The sequence below is a fragment of the Falco naumanni genome, chromosome 3 (assembly GCF_017639655.2).
Source record: "Falco naumanni isolate bFalNau1 chromosome 3, bFalNau1.pat, whole genome shotgun sequence".
NCBI classification, from domain to species: Eukaryota; Metazoa; Chordata; class Aves; order Falconiformes; family Falconidae; genus Falco; species Falco naumanni.
In genome coordinates this window covers 99,292,850-99,314,110 of record NC_054056.1, presented here as the reverse complement: position 1 = coordinate 99,314,110, position 21,261 = coordinate 99,292,850, and the positions used below count along the sequence as shown (strand labels likewise).

Genomic DNA, 21,261 nt, shown 5'->3' with positions numbered 1-21,261 from the left:
AGACTTGCTGCCAAATGACTTACTCCTTATACTGTATTTATGATTTGATTATTCCTGCTTTTGTGCTTTGACCTATACTTGTCTCTGATGAATTGGATCCTATTTTAATATTATTTCTTCAGTTTCTCCTTTTTAATTCTGATTAGGTTCGCGAATATATTCACAGACCTTCCCAACTCTTTGTTAAATGCAGACTTAATAATTATGCACTTAATTTTGCTGTCCAAGGTATTAATGAAAGTGCCAAATGAACCCGACCCAGGACAAACCTCTGTGAAACCCCATTCAGTTATTCTTTCCTTTTGACACTGAGACACTGACGAAGAATCAGAGGAGTCTAGTCTCGAAGAGACATCAGGAAATCATCTGATCTGTTGCAAGCAGAGTTTTAGATTAAGTAATCCATGGCTGTCTCAAGCCAAGTCTTCACTACTTCCAGTGATGGAGTTTCCAACACTTCTTTCAGCAATCTGTTTCAATGTTTAATAGTTATTACAAGGGATTTTTGTGGGATTTTTTTTCTTTTGTTTTGTTTTGGTTTTTTTTTGTTTTGTTTTGTTGTGGGGTTTTTTTTGGTAATATTCAGATGGAATTTCTCCTGAAGAAACTTGTGGCGGTTAGCTTTTATTCTGCCTCCATGCAGCCTTGTGAAGAGAGTATCTCTGTGTTTTCTGTAACTACCTTTTAGATAGCAAAGGGCTGTGATTAGATTCCTCCTTGAGGGTTCTGATCCTTAGGTTGAACAAACCCAGTTCCTTCAATCTTTCTTCATCTGTCAGGTTTTCCAGTCTTCTTAGTGGTCTTCCACTGGAACTTTTCCAATTGCTCAATATCTCTCTTAACCTGGAGGAACCACAAATGGACAGTATTCCACATGTGGCGTAACAAATACTGAGTAGGGGTGAATAATCACAGCCCTTCATTTGCTGGCTCCATTCTTACTGATACAGCCCCAGACAGTTTGTGCTTTGCTACCAAGACCCATTGCTGGGTTTTGTTTAGCTTCTTGTCTGCTGAGACCCCCAGGTGCCTTTCAGCAGAACTGCTCCCCCGACAGTCAACCCTTATCTGCACTACTTCTGGGGTTTATTTTATCCCATGTGTAGGACTTTACATTAGCTTGTAATTCTTGTTGGGCCAGCCTTCTAGTCCACTGAGGTCTCTATAGTAGCTCTTTCTTCTGGTGCAACTACCTATCCTCCCTCTTCAAACTTGGCGAGTGTGGATTCAATCCCATCGTTCAAATCAGTTTTAAAGGTATTGAATACTATCAGACCCATTACTGACCCATGAGGAGCTCCACCCCTAAGTTTGACTGCCAGTCAAACCCTGCCAGTTTGACTCTGAGCATTTAACCACCATCCTTTGAACTCTGCAGTACGGCTAGTTTTCCAAAGATCTTCTGGTCTGTCTGCCCCAATGTGTTTTATGAGTTTGTGAAGAAGGTGTTGAAGGACACTGTCAGACATCTTCCTAAATTCAAGGTAAATGATGTCCTTTCCTCTCATCCACTGGGTATGTTTTTTCATCATAGGAGGCAACTATGTTGATCCACTTTATTCTGCTACTTGTCTTTCCTTATGCCCTTTAGTGTCTTAAATTATGATGCTAGGGTTATTGCAGCAAAGGACAACATTGAGGGTCATGACTCTCAGGCAAATCTCATTTTTTAACAGTAATTCTAAAAAGGCAGCACTCCTGTGTGGTATACTATGCAGTTCCATTATGATGTTGTCAAAAGTTCACTACAACAATCTCCCAGATTGCTTTTGCACCACCGTGTTGCTTTCCTAGCAAGTATCAGAGTAGCTGGAGTTCCTAGGAGACCTAGGGCCTGCAGACTCAAGGCTTCTGTGAGTTATCTGGGGAAAGCTTGGTTCTGCTCAGGTGGTCTGTACCAGACAGCTACCATGAGATTTCCTCTGATGGAGATCTTGCTGATTTTGAAACAAAGGCTCTCTAGAGAACTGTTCTCTTGTTGTTGGTAAACTTCATGCACTCAACCCTGTATTTTACATAGAGGCCAAGCACTCCTTTTCTACCCATTCTGTATTTCCTGGATAGCTTGTAACCATCCATTGCAGGGCACCAATGATGGTGAGCTATCATACTGAATGTCTATAATACCAATGAGATCATAACTCTTCCACTCAGTGTGGAGTCCCGGTCTAGCTTGTTTCTCAGGCTGCATACACTGGCACACTGCAAAGTGGCTCAGACAAGGACTGTGTGTCTGAGCTGTCAAATGCAGCTCCTGAGTGGAGTGAGGACTGACAGGGTTTACCATAGCTCTGTCACACATGCTTTCCAACAGGCTGATCCCAGTTTACAGCTGCAGCACATCAGAGCTGCCTTTAAGCAAGGTCAGCTGAGCTCCTAGAAGTGCAAAAAGAAGGCATATATGCAGGATCCCAATAGTGGACAGCAAATTTTAGATTACATTAATGATACAGACTATTGTGAATGCTTTCAAAGTTGAAAGAAAAATGTAGTGATGGTTTCTGTTAGTTGTGTAAAATGGAGACAAAATCTATCATTGTGAAACTTTGATTATGGTGTGAAATCTGGCCACTTTCTTAGGGAGACTATTCCTTTTAGATTTTGAATAGATATTCATCACATTAATCTTCCAGTCATCAATTATGTTGTAATTCTTAGGCAGTTCAATGCTGTTTATTATTTCTAAAACATGCAGTTATTATTGTCATTTTAACAAATGTAGTATTTACTCAGTATTAATTCACTTTTGCACTTGTGGAATGACTGCGTCTTCTCAAGTACAGGTAATTATCAGCGTATCACATTTAAGATGTTGTCGTGGTTTGACCCCAGCAAATTTGACCCCAGGTAATTAAGCACCACACAGCCACTCGCTCACTCCCCCCTCACCCAGAGTGGTGAGGAGGAAAACTGGAAAAGAATGTAAAACTGGAGGGTAGAGATAAGAACAATTTAGTAATTGGAATAAAATAAAAACTAAAGAACAATAGTAATGGTAACAATAACAGTTACAATGAAAACGAGGGAGAAGGGGAGAGGAATGAAATCCAAAGGTAAGGGAGAAAGGAAAACAATTGATGCAAAATACAACTGCTCACCACCTGCTGACCGATGCCCAGACAGCCCCTGGGCAATGATTCACAGGACCCGGTCATCACCACCACCCCACCCCAGTTTATATACCCGAAGTGATGTCCCATGGTATGGAATACCTCTTTAGCTAGTTCAGGTCAGCAGTCCTGGCTGTGTCCCCTCCCAGCTTCCCATGTCCCTCCAGCCCTTTCGCTGGCAAGGCCTGAGGAACTAAAAAGTCCCTAACCTACTACAAACACCACCTGGCAACAACCAAAAACATCGATGTGCCATCAATATTGTGTTTACACCAAACCCAAAACACAGTACTGCACCAGCCACTAAGAAGAAAATTAACCTTTATCACAGCCAAAACCAGGACAGATGCTTAAGGAAATGCTTCTAAAGAAGAATTAGAGATGTAGAATATTTTTTTTTTTGTGTGTGTGTGTGTGTTAGGTTGTTTGTGAAGAACTTTTCTTTTTTAAAATTTGACATGGAGTGAGAAAAAAATCTCTTGAAACAAGGACTCATTACATCTAGTGAAGAGATGTATTGCCTTATATTATAGAAGCAGTGACAGACATTTCACAAGCACCCTATCCCATCCCTTCATATTTTTTTGATTACAGTACTGTAAATCTGGTTATCTGACAAAAAATTACAAAGGAACTGAAAGATTGATAAATTCTTTGATATTAGCTGTCCCTCTTACCATTCCCCAAAGGTGACTAACACAGGGAAAAGTCTGCTATAGCATCTTCCATCTTCAGTAAAGATCTGCTGAAAAAATAAGATGCTATTTTTTCCCCCCGGTTAGAACACCAAGACTTTACCATTTCCCTCCAGGTCTGATCAAGTGTCAGGACAGTATCGATTATACTGGTTATTTTCTGTCTGTTGGCAGTGGCTACAAATTAAATCTATTCTAAGTTTCAACAGACTTGATTTTCATATTATTGACCATGACAAGTTGCTTAGACAGTTCTGGCCTCTTCACAAATAAAATGTTGTTCTCCTTTAAGCATTTTTTCTTTTCTCTCTCTCTTTTTTTTTTTAACCACTTCTTCTACTTGCACATTTAAGTGTTAGATAGAGTTCACATGAAATAAACATTAGGACATTCAGTCCTACATTCTCTTTCAGAAGCAACCCCAAAATTAAATAAGCTGTACTGCAATACAGAAGTACTTTTCCTAAACAATGACTGAAGAATAAAGTGTATGATTAAATCTTAAATTATAAAATCCTGTATTTCCTGATCTTTTATGATTTTAAGTTTACTTAGAGTTGTGTTGATAACTGAAACTGCACTGCACACTATGTGGTGAAAGTCTTACCAGTGCAGAGCTAACATAACTGAAACACCGTTAGTGAGCTAAACACAATTTATATTTATATTGGCAGAGGAATTGAAGTCTTCAAGCATAAGAAGTTTTATTTAAAATTAACTCACCAAAAATTGATATATTCCAGTTTTTAAACATGGATGTGACTATTGCCCTTTAATATTCCTACTGTTATGCACTGCAGATTTCTGAATTTAAAGAAATGCACTAAATTATACTACAAAAGAACTGGGAAGAAAGGATTACATTCAAGTAGCTCAAATATTATCAGTGTCTTAACTAATGGGGTGCAACATGAAAAATATTCCCTTTATTAATTGGAATTATAAGTCATTTTGAATAGATATAATTCAAATAAGATAGGTAATTGCAGGGAAAATGTGGGAATGCTCCTCAAAACTCTGTATTTTGAAATTAAATTTAAAGCAATGGGCACCAAAAACTCATTACTGTTAGTTTATGGTTTGAACTTTGTGAATAAATTAACCAGGACATGAGAAAAAAATCTGTATCTGTTGCTTCCTGCATATTGACATAAATGTCATATCTCATTGTAATGTTAGGCAAACATAAATTTAAGCAATACCTTGAAGAGGTACTACATACAAATTATATCCTAAATTAAAAGACTGAATAATTCTGGTATTATATCATCAACTGAATGTATTTTAGATGATAATGTATAAAATATATCTTAAATGGTTTTGTAATACTTCTGTAAAGACATAGGTGTCAAAGTAAGAACCTGTAAGTCAGTAGGAATACATCTTTTATACATATGTGGTTGTAAAACTTCAAAAATATGTCCAGCTAAGTTTTATGACTTCTACAGCCAGATTGGTATGAGTTTTTTACTAAACAATATGGACTGTTACAGTATTTATTATGTAGGAGGCCTGGTTTATAGGCACTTTTATATATCCATTTTGCGTAGCTGGGCAATGAGAAATCACAATTGAGTTGTTAAAATTCTTTGCAAATGCCTATAAGATGCAGAAAATACCATGTAAAAAGTAGTTGTTAACACACAGCTAGATAGTTAATATTATCACATCACAGAAAACCTCAAAATATCATTATGCATCAGAGGCTATGGGTATATATATTATATTATTACATGATGTCCACGTAAATATTTTCCTACCCAATAGACAATGCTGAGTGGAAATATTTGCATCATTTTAGCCAAATCTATTATTTTAATTGTCTTTTATTTTTTTTCCCTTTTTTCTTTTTTTTTTTTTTCTTTTCTTAATTTGGATAAGGTGTGTTAGTGCTTCTTAGGACACATGGCTAACAAAGTCAATAAATTTTTATACTATTATAATCAACACCATGTAAGGTATAAGCAACTGCGACGACAGGAAGGTTCTTCCAAAGTTAGAAAGTATGTCTGGTTCTTAGATGGACAGTTTTAAACAGGTTTGTTGTTCCACATATATGCATATGGTGACACAGGCAAGTGATGTTTTGAGGTTTTGCATGTTTTTTGTTTTTTTTTTAGGAAAAAAGATTATAATTGAAAAAAAATTAAGGCCACAGGAAATACTGAAGAGGATAGAATTAAAAAATTCAGAATTAGGAATCTGGATTGCCTATAAAGAGAGATTTATGTGTTCCACTCAGCTGGGAGATTTTCTTCACAGAAGATGCTCTCGCCTCTGTAAAATCTAATGAAAAAAAAAAAAAAAAGAAAATTCAGTATTTGGCATTGTAAATGCCAGTAATTTGTTTTCCCTGCTGGTCAGTGATAGTAGTTCATCAACATTCTTCAAAGTATTTTAAGAAGTTATTCCAGGAACAAGTTATTCCCATGCCTAGGTATGGCAAAGCTGTGTCTGTGTCTGTGGGGAAGAGGATAATTTCTCCCTGAAGGAAAGCTAAAATAATTAAACTTTAAAGACTTAAACTAGTCTAGGCAAAATACTGTGATAAACTGTAGGGAATAATCTGGATTTGGGTAAAGGTTAGGATGGGTACTTGATACTTAATGTGTAATTTCCATAACTCTAGATATTATTCAAGTAGAGACTCAGAGATGCTTTAAAGATACTACTGGGAATATGGTGTTCCCAAGCAATGTCAAAAGATGGGTGACCTAATAATTAAAGCAAAAGCATGAAGAAAGGAATTCTGGGCTTGTCATTGAATTATTGTGTCACCTGGGGCCATTATCTGATGTCTTAAAGTGCACCTGTCCTGGTGTTTTCTGTTGTCTAGTACTAGGCTTATAGAGGGCTCAGTAAAGAGTAAACAATGATTGTGGAACCCAAACAAAATTTAGATAATCTGAAAACAGTAATTTTTTTAAGTGGGGATATTCTTTCTGCAAAAGTTACATCCCTTTCTACCTCACAGAGGTATTATGAAAATGAAATAATTAGACATTATAAATAAATTTTAAATCTTTAAGTCTTGGTAGATGTGAAGATGTTTTTTACGCAAAAGTGCTACAGTTTTGTGACATATTGTTAATTAGTAATATCTAGAATATGCATTGACTGTAGCTCTTTATAAAGGCAATATATTCCTCATTGCTCAGTTGGGCTTGTAAATGTAATAAAATCCTGTTTTCCAGCAGCTGTCTACTTTATATGCCTAGTAATGTATGCTACATTTTACTTGTACATACATTATCCTATGTGAAGATCCAGATCTTGTCATTACTTATTTCAGTACTGCTTATTAATTATTCTAGTTTCCAGAGCATCAGCTAAAAAGACACTAAAAAAATCATGGAAAAAAATACATGCTTATAATTAAATGTATTCTAGTCTTTGTAAATAAGATTCAAACCCAGCGTACTGTGACAGTTTCTGTATTAATTAAAATATAAATATTAGTTGGGGTTTTTTTTAGATAGACATGGCAAACTATTCTGTATGTAAATACATGATCTTATGTCCAAAAGACCTGAGCACCTCTAAGTACTAAAAGAAATTTTGAAAACCAATAATTGAATCTAATAACTACAGAAAAAAATACTCGTGAATTAGGGTATTGTCTAGAGGAAATATGAAAAGGGAGAAAAAAAAGCTTGGAGCACCTGAAAGCTGGATAGCTGAGAATATAGGGGAAATGAGAGCTGAGAGAAAAATATTGCTCCAAAAATCTGCACAGACATGATACAAAGTTGACAGGAGCATCCCTTGGCTTGGAAAAATATATGAAGTATACAGATGCCTGGCTGCTCACTTTGTAATTAAAGTAACAGACATTATTTTTTTTTACACATAAAGGAAGAATTCTAAGTTATCTTATCCTTGCATAGAAAGAATGGCATAGACTACCATTAAGTTAACTTGGCTAGATTTTTTCTAAGCTAAAATATAGAACATCTTTAAAGAGGGTACTGAAGTTTAAGGAATTTCAATACTTACAGGTGCAGTTCCATGCGAAAGTTAAAAATTGTCCTTTATCTGTAACAACATTAACATAAAATCAATACAATCAAACAATAAATCTTGATTGTCATAATTACTTTTCTAAAATATTTTTTCTAAATTTTCTAAAAGGTTAATGCTAAGTACTACCTATGAGGTGATATGTCAGATTTCTAGCCCAACTTATGTTAGTCAAATTGTTTTGCTGGGGTATTTTTGTTTGTTTTGTATTGTTTTGGGTTTTTTTTCCCCTAAAAGAAAAATGTGGGAAGTTTGTTTGAAAGTCTACTCTATTATTTTTAACTTCATTAAGTCATGGTTTTTTCCTTCTTTTTTCTATTTCTCCTTTGACTGAGAGTATAATGTGACCTTGTTAGGTGAAAATATCATGCCTGAAGTCTTTTTTATCTGATTTAATCTCAATAAAAATGCCATCCTTCTAATATAAAGTTTTGAGACAAGCAACGAAGAGCTGTTCAAATAGGTTGATGGGTAGTTAAGAGAAAGGGTTCATTCCTTGTAGTCAAAAGGATTTATGTCTGCTTTTCTACATTTTTTTGTCTTCAGATTTCCAACTCAAAAATTCACAGGAAATATAAATAATACAACTTTGAGCTAAACAAATCAAAAAACTCTCAAAAAAATTTACCCCAAAACTAATTATATCCAGCTCTTAAGAAAGTAGAGAGAATTGTAAAAAATTCCAGAGATTTTTTTTCCTGAAATACATATTTTAGTAATCTATTTTCAGATTAGAATTATATATTGGTATTCTGATGTTTTCTAGTCTTAAAAAAAAGAACTACATTCTCTTCACTGTTCAGTGACTCAGATAAAATTCATAATTACTTGATACTAGTGAGAAGAAAAAGCATTCTGTTGGAATTAAACTTTTGAGCTCAATATATTAATAAAGTGAGAGAATTACTTGCATACATTTAGTATTTCTGTTCATTTTGTTTCATCTTTCCATAAGTTGCACAGTATTGAATAAACTCTACCACTTGAATTCCATTTAATCTCTTGTGGCCTACATCTCAAGATTTTATTTCAGGTAACTCAGTATTTCTTCACAAATTTTAGCGTTTTCTTCTGAAGAGTAACAGTCAGCTGTGCCTTAGTAGCTAATCATCCCTTTCCTTTTCAGATTGGCTGAGCATTGCCTGTTGTATGGAGGGCATACTGCAGGAAGAGTTATAGTTTGGAGGAACTAAGTGAATAGGTCTTGCTGCAGTGTTCTTGTGTGTCCTATAAACCAAAATAAAAGTCCAGAAATCTCAAGAGAAATATGGAATTAGTGATGGAATTAATTCAAATTTGCTTCTAGAGGAAGCTACCCTAGGAAAATAATAGTCTACCAAAATAGTCTTCTTTTTCTCTTATATTCTACTAATACCAACTTAATATTTTTAGTATTCTTTTTCTATTAAGCACTAGCTAACAACAGAGTTTTTAGGAGTAAAATCCTTGTGGTTTATTTAATACATGATAAACTTTTAAGATAGAGTGCTAGCAAAATCAGCTCTTTCTTTTTCTATCCTATAACAAAAGTGCTTTTAGTGTGTTATATGTGCCCTGAAGCCAAATACTGAATTGTTTTTGTCAGGGATTTGCAGTTTCCAAATTCTAAAAAAAAAGTTTTCATACAAGATTTCTACAGAGACGTTCATCTCCGTCATGATAACATTTGAAAGTATGTAGTAAAAAACAGTTTCAGTGTTTCTGGGAAATATATGGCTACCAGGCAACTCACATCCAGCTTAGCAATGAATTTCGCTCTAAACTTGCATTTTTGGTATCAGAATGTATCAGAACACTATTGGTCTGATTGTAAATTGCCATCTTCTTGATAGTGATTAGTCAGGCACTGAACCAAATTTATAGCAGTTTTTACTAATTGTGTAGTAATCACAGAAGGTGCTGTTAGCTCTGCTTCTTATGTAAAGCATTGCCAGTGAAGAATGCTATTAAAATATTGAAAAAATATTTTAAAAATATTATTAAATTTCTACAATTAAAGTTCATGTGTAACAATTTAGTAAAAGTTTCCATGCCTTGTTAGATAATACACTTTTTAGAATGGGACAGAACTTAATTGTCATATGTTTAGTTTAGTAATCTCCAAACTTTTTTAATTGAGCACTCAAGTAAAAAAAAATTGTGATCACACCTCACCAATATATGGTTATTTCTTTATTTATAACTTATATTCATGTACTATGGAAGTTCTAATATTTTATTGCTGCAAAAGAGTGGGTTATCTTGCACAAGACCAGTGGTTTAGTTCTCATAAAAAAATGAGTGGATTAGGTCAGGTTGCTTAAAGAATCACCATCAAAGGTATGATCAAAATATGTTTAATTTGAGTTTCTGGAAATATGACTGCTCAAAGTTCAATGGCAAGGTTCACTCTATTAATTACTGCATGGGTTGAACACGCAAAGGAAAATTGAGTTAGAATTGAGCTAGCTTGATTTACACATCAAAGGCACAACGTCACAAGGCAGACCTTCCTGTTGAGTTACAAGGTTCAGAGTAGACCCCCTTGCTTTCTAAACTCTTAATAGAGCTTAGGTGCAGCTAGGTCCAATCTTAGTCTCAGACTTGGACAACAATTTATATCTAAAGGATGTCTAAGGTTTATTCACAGTTTAAGGTTGATCATAACATTTTAACAGCACTTAATCCATGACTATTTTAACATTTACAAAGTGAATCAATGCAATTTACTTAAATTACAAAAGTGGTTTACTGCAGATTTGAGAAGGTAATACTTACACTATACTTATTACAATATAGCTAAGTCAATTCACACACAAATACACAAAAGCACAGAAGAGTTAGTTACAGATATATATGCAGAAATGTACAAAGGTATACCTGTTAAAAGTTCCACTTGAGTTCAGTGAAATACTCATGTTGAATGCCTTTGCAGTTCTTAACAGGCAAAGGGTTGAACCTCAAGGAGCATGGGCATCAGCCCAGGCCCCATTGTCAGCTTTTGGTGACGGTCCTCCTAGTACTGCAGACTGGGGTGTTCAGGAGCACTGAGCAGCATCATGATCAGAGGATGATGCTGGTTGCTGCCTGCTGCAGTCCAGGAGGGCTCAAAGGGTCTCACTTTCGGCCCGCTGTTTGTAAGGATGTGAGATAATTGACCTTAGTGATCTGTAAATTTCCCTCCTGGCCATAACCTGAGTCGGTATCTTTTTCAAAATTCCAATAACAATAGTACCGTTCCACTCAGTTATGACCTGGGTCGGGAATGTTCCAAAGCTGCCAGGGAGTAACTGATCGTCCCTGCTCTCATCCTCTACCTCGGCCAGGCAATAGAAGTTCCTTGTACAAACAGTCTTTTTCCCCACTTAGCCATGCAAGAGTTACCGGTATGGTTAAAGGGTGCTTAACCACCCAACTCTTATACAAACTCAAAGGCCTAATGGGGATTCCTGAGGTTGTAGGGAAGCCCAGAAGAGGGGCAAAGTGTGCCACCACAGATTCACATTTTGAAACGTCCCTCAGAGCCACAGAAATGTCTAAGAGAACTGTGTCTACCTTGAAATGCATATTCTGGATCTTTAGAAAGTGTACTTCATCAAAAGTGATGCTGTTCTAAGCTAGCTCATTATCCTTATTTAGATTCAGATTCTTGTATGCTTGAGCATAGTGGGGAAAAAAGAAAAATAAATAATAAAAAAGACAAATAGCTTTGTTTATTATCCTGAATTGTATCATTAAAAGGAATCCTTTCCTCTTTAATTGTCACTTTGCAAGATGTTCTGGGCAGGTAGTGACACACTTTTTCTGAAACCTAGTGTGATACAACTGTTAGCCAAGAGATTTTCTCAGGACCCTAAGGGCACCGACAGCCCATCCTGGTGCTCCCCAGCTCCATCTAAGCAAATGCAAAAATGAAAGACCTTCTTAATCTGGAAAATTTCAGTGAGGGTTGTTTTTTTTTTGAAATATTGGAATTGTGTTACTATTCTATATGCTCTTAGTACACTACTGAGATCTTATTTTTTTAATTCTATACTGTAGTTTCTTATTATTTTGAAATATCTCTTTGCTATACAGTGTGAGCAATAGCAACAGTAATGAAGAAATTTACTGTGAGACATACTGTCTGAATAAACTTCTGTAGTATCCCAAACAGTTTATTATTTTAAAGAACTTTTCTTTTTCCTTTCAACTGAAAATAGATACGACTAAACTTCTAACATAACTTCTCATACTCTTTGAAGTAAGGTATAGCCAAAACATATTCATTACTCTGCTAATAGCGAGCTGCTAGTTGTCACAACCTAGTTAAATATACAAAAGCTGAAGCTTTTATAAAAAAAAATACAATTATCTGCTATTTATTTTCATGATGAATACATATTTACAGGTAGGAATTGTCAGGAGCAGGCAGACTTTTTTGGAAAGTTTTAAAGGCTGCATTTTACAAAAGAAAGATCTAGTAAACAAAACAGTTCATTAAAAAATAAAAAGTTTTAAGATGACTTTTGTTTCTTTATTTGAATATTTAAGAAAAATAGGAAAAGTTTTGACTACTTGGAAACTGATGACATTAATGTATTATGTGGTATGCTAAATATGCACTTTTCTGCTATTAATATACAAATTCAATGTCTACATCTATACATACATATACATGCGTATTTTTTGATATTTTGTATATAAGAACTGTGATGAAAATGCCTTTATATAATTTCGGTGAAAAATATTCTGTTACTAAGTTCATCAATTTATCTTTTTTCAATTCCTTAACTTGTTTTCACTTTTTTTCCTATTTAGACTCTTTTGAATGAGTGGCCTTGCTAATAGCTTTCTGAAAATCCAATTAAATTCTGATTTTATCTTTTAGTTTAGAAAATTTTCCATGGAACTCTAACAAGCTGAATTTTCTTGTTTTACACATGGAGCTAAGCATTTTGCACATGCTGAGACAGTGGTTATATTTTTTTAATAGACTGCATGCTTTTAATCAGCTTCCTCGTACTGTAGGTGTCCCTTGTTTATCTTTGTTCTCCAGATAATGCATTGCTTTGTATACTTTCAGAGTTTTGGTGCTGATGATGCATTTTCTTGATGGAGGTTTATACATATTTATTCAACAAACAGTTTATTTAAATGCTAGTTGTACTATCTTCAGTATTAAGGACTGCAAAAAGAAAATAATCTTTGTTAATATTTTCTCTCTATTGACTTTTATATGTCATCATAGTTAATTGTTTTCACTAAATTTTATTCTCCTTAATAGCTTATATGACATTCTTCCATATGCATAATTGTCATTCATGATTTCTTAGTATAGGCTTGCACTACCTTTGTGGTTTTAACATTTTCTCTGCCAGTTAGAAAGCACAGGGATGCATTGGTAAAATAAGTTACTTTCAAAGTTTCTTTCAATAAAATATTCTTTCAAAAAGCCTTTTGTAATTACAAGGGAAACAGAATTAGACATCTCAGGAAGTAAGATATTTTAAGTGCATGATGCAAGGATGTATATTTTACAAATGAAAAACCTTTACTGACACCAGAGACTTTTTAATTTAAAAAAAATGATACTTGTTTTTAAACTGATAATCAGATTTTTGTCTCCTATGGATATGTAAAGCTCCATTAACTACTATGGTCCTATATTTATTTTAATTAAATTATATATATATGTATGTATGTATGTTAAATTTCAGCTATTCAAAATATGTGTCAGAAAAGAAATTATACTCTGTAAGGAATATTTCTACCTTCCCACCTTTGATCATATTAGTTTTCCAATACTCAGCAGTTACAACTACAGAATTGCAATCGTACACATTTTTGTGCAAGCTTCATAGTTGCATCTCTGTATGTATCATCTTTGCTTAATTAATTTGCCATATTGATCATGTTTACTTCTTTCTTCATACTACTCTCAAATTTAAATTCATGTGAATGTCTGAAGTTAATAGCAAAACTCATAATAATTTCTGAAGAGCAGATTGGAGTATTGGAATTGCAAAAGCTTTCTACCATTTTACTGATTTCTGTCTCTCACCAAGAGCTGATTCAGTGCTTACAGGACAGTGAGATCTTAATTGTTTTTGTCTGTTACATGTAAATGAACTAATGATCTTTTTCCTGTATTTATAATGTGTCTGAAATCAGATCTGGTACTGTAAGAAAATTTACATTTTTTCTTCAAATAAACATAGTGACTTAGAAGTATAAATGGTAGATCATGCATATCAGTGTATTATAATTTGCTTCTATAGAGTTGTAGTAAAATCCTTTTTTTATGAAAAATATTAAGGATCAAATTTTGGACGTCTCATGTTTGTATTTCACTGCACTGTTATGACTCTTATTAAGTAAAGTAATTAAGTGGGTTTAATATGCATCTGTGACAATAAGTAGTGTAAATTTAATGTTTGGTTTTGAAGTTATTAGACAGCCATGTCTCTACACTTATGTATTTCCAAATACTGTATGAAATACTGAGAAGCACAGTTAGAACTAGTCCTCAAACATATGAATTATCTGCATAGGAATAGTAATCTAATTCATGTCTTTAGATCTGTTCCAAAAAAGAAAGCAAATTCTTGCTGAATAATAAATAATCAAAGCCAGGATGGAAACGTCCAAATATACAAGAGTGAGCTGGAGAGGAGCTGATCTGTTTCTTAACAATACTACTAATACTAGTAAATAATTTCCTGATATTCACACTTTTAATATTTCAATTTCTTCAAAACACAGCAGCTTAGATTCCACCAGTGATTGGAAGCTAGCTTGTATTGCCACAATGTTGACTTGAAGTAGCAACCAATGAATTTTGACAGGCTAACACATCAAATATGTCTATAATCAAGGAGGCTTCTTGTGTCAGAAGGATCTATTAATGGTAGATGAATCTGAATGCCTGAATGCCTGTGGAACTTCTGTTTTACATTGTATTGTGGAAACAGGCAGCCAGTCAGCCATGCAGGTGACAAATAGCCAATATCAAGATTGTGTGGCAGGGTTCTCAAATCCTTAAAATAAGTAGGGACAGATTCAAGAAGTCCAGGAAAAGGTGTTATGTGATGTTAGCTTACCATTATATATTCTAATATATTTTTATTTACAGTTTTGCAACTTTCAGCTTATTTGTAAACTCTTCTTATGTTAGACTTACTCATGTGAAGAGCTGTGTAAGTCAATTATCTGAGTCAGTACTCGAAACCCACTGGAAACAATTTATTCTTTTTATCTACTTTACATACTCTTTGCAGTGTGGTAAAAATCAGCACAGAGCCATGAGAGGCAGTGCACACTTACGTAAGCTGCCTTGCGAGCAACTACTTGAATTAGGAAGGGCTGTCAAAGAATGTTTTAAAATAAAAGATATAGGAAGTATTTATAATTTTCAATAAATAAAGCAAAAATTTTATGTAGAACACTTGCTTTGTTTCTGATTTTCCTAATAATCAATAAAAGCTGAACAAAAATTCATCTTAATTTTAGAAGTATATACTACACTTGCCTGTACCTTGCGGCACCTTCAAGGTTGCAGCAATTGAGGAAAAAATCTTCATGTGATTCATACAAAATTAAAGACAGAAGCAGGAAACCTGTGATGTTTACTGAGATAAAGACCACATGTAATGGGATAAAAGCAAAAATGGAAATATTGAAGGATACAGTATTGAAGAATACAGTATTGAGGTTTACAGGCAAATATAAATTACTGGGTAAAGAAATCACGTAATAATTTTCTTGGTTGTATTTTACTGGCAAACTGTGGATTTTAGGCTTGAACATAAAGTATTAGTATATTAGAATATTGTTATAGTAGAACGTTGCTTGCACTACAGTTATTACTGAACAGAAATACTCTAATATTCACCAAAATGCACAGATGTGTTTTGTTCATCAGTCACCTGACAAATGCAGTAAGATCAGTCATATACAGCCATTAAAACCCTAAAGGTGTACACTTTTCTCCCTTTAACCCCAAAGAAATTCAATATTAACCCATAACTTTTCAGTATTTTATGTTTTTGTATCAGGAGCTTTCCCAACCTGCAAATAAATATAGCTAATAGCTTCATCTTTGCAGCTTCTTATATTTGTATTTTCTAATTATTGGACATTCATGTTTAAATCACTCCTTTTTTTCCTTCTTAACCAGACTTTACGAAACCAAGTGATTGATTTAATTTGTGGTGGGGGGGTTGGGGTTTTTTTGGTGTGTGTGTGTGGTTTTTTTGTTTGTTTGGTTTTTGTTTTTTGTTTTTCCCCTGCTGGATTTCAGACTATGGTACTGAAAGCAAATGTCTGTTAGGAATATTTCATATTAGTATGAATAACAGAAATTAGGAATCAATGCCTTAGCTTTCATTAGGGCCATTCTTCTATAGAATGACATGGCTTTACTTTGAGACCTCCATTATGTAGCTAACTTGAGAAAAGGCAGCAAAACCTATTCATAACCTTACCCCAGCATATGTGCTTTATGTCCCAGCTTTGCCCCAAAGGATGTATTCACATATTCAGATGGAGTACCAGATTGTATGTAGAATACTCATTGGTTTTCCCTTCTTGACTTTCTTCCCCCACACAGAGATGAGCTGCAGGAGTCATACAGTTTCTTATTCCAAACATAGATGAAAAGCTGTGCTCAGCATTAGTCTCACAATTATGATCTCAGTGCTTCAGCTACTGAGCATAAATGAGGAGCCTTCCTGTCATCTCCCTCCACTCTCCTTGTCTTCAGGCTTCTGGTGTGTCTTTGAACAGACTATTCACTAAAGTATTGCTTCTCTGAGGGGTAAAAGTGGTGTAGGTGGATGGAAATAGTGACATTCTTTCTAGAGGTTAGTGGGAGGAAAGGAACAAGTCTTCATCCAGCAACAGCTGAATCTTCCTCTGGTACTGATCAAATAAACATGCTTTGCAAAAGTGTAATACAACTGTATGGCAATTTCACATATCTTAGTGTGAATTTTTTTATTCATATAGGCAAGATGTTCTGTCAGAATGCAGTAGAAGCAATAATTTACCTTCTGCAGTTTATTTGTGGTGTCATAACAATCACGGGAAAAATAGGTTCATGTGTAGCTAAGACTGCTTGCCAGTTCTACAGCTTCATACAGGGAAGTTAACTAATATTGCATTCAGCAAAATATGAGTATCAAGGAACCAGCAATAAAATGTCTATTGACTTCAGCAGATTATGAATTTAGTGCCTTACAAATGTCATTCACAAGCAGAAAGGACACAGTTTATTTCCTTTGTGTTATTTGTGATGTGAAACACAACCTATATTATATAAGGATATTAGTTTGTTTTTATTGAAGATATACTACTGTAAATAACCATACAGACTTTGATTTGTAAATAAATGCCCTTTGTCGTCTTTAAAAATAGAGAACACAATTCTGTGTAAGTCTAACTTGTAAGTTTCCTTTAAAGTTTTCAGTGCTTCAGCCATTTGTTCAATGGGTTGGACAGTGGTTATAGCAGAAAAAATGCTGCCGTGCCATACACAAATACATATGCATAAAAAATTTACAGTGATAAAAGTGTTCTTTGTGTTCTTGTCTTTCAAGACATTAGTGAAGGTAATGACTAAATTACTAATTGAAATGTTTTAATAATATCTATACAATTTCTCTTACTATATATTTACTCTTTCTATGCCAAATACCTTTTTTTTTTTTTTTATCAAAGTCTATAATCTTGGACATAAAAGAAAGTCTATTTTACTTTGTCAGAGTAACTATACATTAATAGCCTTTTGTATAAGATGGTTCCAGTTTTGGTCAACAGTATTTTAATCCTTATGTCTTGACTAATGTAAGTTAGAGCTTGGTTTATGAATCTGCTACATGTATTTTGTATGTGACTTAAAAGGTGAACTTTATTTTTGCAGTCAAGACTTGTGGATCCAATCTGCAGGGACCTGGAGGCACTTTCACATCACCCAATTTTCCATTCCAGTATGACAGTAATGCTCAGTGTGTGTGGGTCATCACAGCTATCAATACTAATAAGGTAAGTTTAAAATTCTGTCTTTGCTTTAAAAAAAAAAAAAAAATTCTAAAAAGCACATGTAGACCATTAAATTTGTCACTAATATGATTTATCTCTGCAGTCCAGCTTCTGTACTTGGTGCATTGCAGACATTTTTAAGAAATGGCTGATGTTGGATGGGTGTGGACAGATGTTAAAACCTGTTTTTTTCCCCTAAGAGTGTTTTGCTTTTTGTATGCTGAGTAGATGCTATCATGTCTTTATGTGTTTCTCTAAATGAATTCCCAGAAGAAACTACTCAGTGGTATGAAGCACTGTCATGGGTCCACTAATACTGTGTTACAATCAGTAGAGCTGTTTTGTGTGTACGATTGTTTATATCATGTTTGGCCTTAGACTATGTGAGAAATCACTGAAGTTCATGAATACACTTTCACTTCATGGAAGACTGTTTTAAAATGGTGTAATTTATTTCATTGTCTGAACCACTGTATTAAAATCCTATATACTTTATATCTACGCTTTAAACCAAAAGTACTAGGAGTTTGGGTAATGCCAGTAGAGCAATAAAGCTAAGTTATGACACCAGTTGTCTTTAAATTCAAGAGCTAGGCACCTGGCAGCAGTGGCTATATTCTATTTCCAGGTGTATCATTTTATATGAACTGAGTGTAATGGACTTGTTCAGCTGTAATAAAATTAAAATTAGCAGTACAGCTCAGGAATGCTTTATAAAGGTCCACCAACATCTGTGTTTGCTGGTACATGGGTATATTCTGCCTCCTAATTTCTGTTTTATATTACCTTGCATCACACTTCATTAATTGATCAGAGAGGCCTAGAAAACCTACTCTTTTGTACCTGAGTTTATCAAAGGACTCGGTTAAAACATGATTACATTTCAGAAGCCATTTAACTACATTAGTGCATTTCTCCCTCTAGTCTTACAAAGTCCTGTGTGGAAGCCACCCTTATGCTCCACTTTGGAAGAAGAAAAAAGGATATTTAATCAAGTGATTTGAATATTCATAGTGAAGAAGCTAGCTGTGTTTGACAGGGGAGGGACGGTTGTTTGTTTTATCCTTGTTCCAAGGACTGCTCACCCAATTTATTCAATATATAGATCATCAAAAAGGTGTCAAGAGTCCTTCAAAGATGATGCAGTCTCTGTCCCACAGATGGGTAAAAAGTACAAAAGTAATAGTTAAGATCCATTTCTCTGGCCCTTCATATTTTTATTTCATCAATCAAAACCTGTTGATGATCAAGATGAAATCTGTGCACATCCAGAATTTCTGAGAGAAATTTCTGTCAAATGTGGCAATTTAATATAATTTTTTTTTGAGGAAATTCAATGCAGCTCTTACACTTTGAACAAGTGCTCCAAACGGCTTGAAAACCACCACTGAGCTGTTGCATAGAATGAATTTAAGACCTTTTTGGCTACATTTTGCATAAAATGGTTTCCTTTCTTAGATGCAACATGGACATGTCTACGTAACAAAAAAAGTCTAGTAAGTTTTTATATATTCTACCAATAGTAGAAGCAAAATTTAAGCTCACAGACTGGTATGGATCTACTGTCAAATTACAGGTGACTGCAAGTTTAAGATTAAATGACTTGAAGAGTGTTAAGTATCATACTCAGACAGAGGTATTCATGTCTTAGTGCTGCCTTCCTCCTCCCTCCCTGCCAATTCACAACATGGTGATGCAGTGTTATCTTCAAAAGCTCAGAACTTTATTTTGACCAAAAGAATTTGTTGGTGGAGTGTTCAAAAACATTATTCCTCCATATTATTTTCCTTACTAATTTCCAGTTTCTGCTTTTAAGGAACTTTGAATTTATAGCTGAGTGCAGGAAATTAAGAATGAATAAATTCTTTGTCTCTGCTTGTCAGTGTGGTTCAGAGTTATGGAATGATTAAGCTTGGAACAGACCTCTGGAGATCTTCCAGTGGAACTCCCTTGCTCAAGTAGGGCCACCTAGAGACGGCTGCCGAAACAGTCATGGAATATCTCAAAAGATGGTGACTCCACAACCTCTCTGGGCAACCAGTGCTAGAGCTTAATTACCCTCACAGTGGAAAACTGTTTCCTGATGCTCAGGCAGAACCTCCTGTGTTTCAGTTTGTACCCATTGCCTCTGGTCCTGTTACTGGGTATCAGTAGAGTTTGGTTCCCTCTTCTTTACATCCTCCCTTCAGGTGTTTATGCACATTAAGATCCCCCCTGAACCTTCTCTTCTCTAAGCTAAGCAAACCCAGCTCTTTCAACCTTTCCTTCTTGAGAGATGCTCCAATACCTTAATCATCGTTGAGTCTGGGAAGAAGTTGGGTAGGATGGAGTTTGTTTGTTTTTTTTTTTTTTCTTATTTCTCACTTCTGTATTCTATTTTTAATTGGCAGTAAATTAAATGAGGCTTAGTCAGGTAGAGTCTGTTTTGCCTGTGATGGTATCTAGTGAGTGGTCTCCCTGTCCTCTCAAACCAAGAGCTTTTTCATCCCATTTTCTCATCCTGTTTTTCTGAAGGGGAATGATAGGGAGGCTTGGTGAGCACCTGGCAGATAGTGATGTTTAAATTACCACAACTTAATATTTTTATGTCTCCTCATTTATTTAAATACTGTGAAAGTGTTGAGTAAAAGAGTGAAAACAGGAGTTAAGAACAGGTCACTTAGGGACAATTAAATATGAACTTTTATATAAGGCCATAATCAAGAATACTTGTTAGTGGATGGTACATCAGAGAGTTATGTTAGTAATAAGAATGCAAAGAAGTAATGCTAAAATAAGGTATTTTATTTCAAAACATGAATGTTGGACACTGTTCCTGCATTTCTGTGATATACCACTGAATTTACTAGCCTCTGAGAAGCCTTAGAATCATCATGAGCAGATTGTACTGCAAGGAGTTATCCTCTTACAGGTAAGTTTGTAAATGCTTCAGCATTACACCAAAAATACTGTTCTTTATATGTTATAGGTTGAATGTAATTATACAATATACAAATATATTTGATATTGCAGTGAAATTCAGACTCACAGATAAGTATTGGGTTTTTTAAATAGCAGGTAGATAAAAGTTTTACAATGTTATCTGAAACAACATTCAGGTATGTTTATAGTTTTCAGAATAAACAGAAAAGGTGTCTAGCACTGATTATAGGAACCTAGACTTGTTGAGGTTAAAAGAAAATGAGATTATTTTACAAGTTAGATCAATTTCTTTTTGGCATATATTGAGGAATCTGCATGTATAAAGTTTTTGCTTACATAATCAGTGGTTTAATGTGTTCCATTTTGATTCTTGCTAACAGTACCTTATTTTCCTGAACACAATAATGCTTGCCTTGCATGACTACTACAAGGCATAACTTTTGATGTTTACCTTGAACTCAAAAGCATCATTGATGTATAATGAAGATCAGCCATTAAGAGTTATTTATAATGAG

The 21,261-nt window shown here is 34.6% G+C and overlaps 1 protein-coding gene across 2 annotated transcripts in view; it reads left to right on the top strand.

Moving 5' to 3' along the window:
• The window catches only part of CSMD3 (CUB and Sushi multiple domains 3), a 726,030-nt gene that overhangs the window by 310,772 nt on the left and 393,997 nt on the right, over positions 1–21,261 (top strand). For both annotated transcript variants that reach the window (XM_040588420.1, XM_040588419.1), the window contains one exon: positions 17,706–17,827. In XM_040588420.1, coding sequence (XP_040444354.1) covers positions 17,706–17,827 — 122 coding nt within the window. The remainder of the gene's footprint in view (positions 1–17,705; positions 17,828–21,261) is intronic.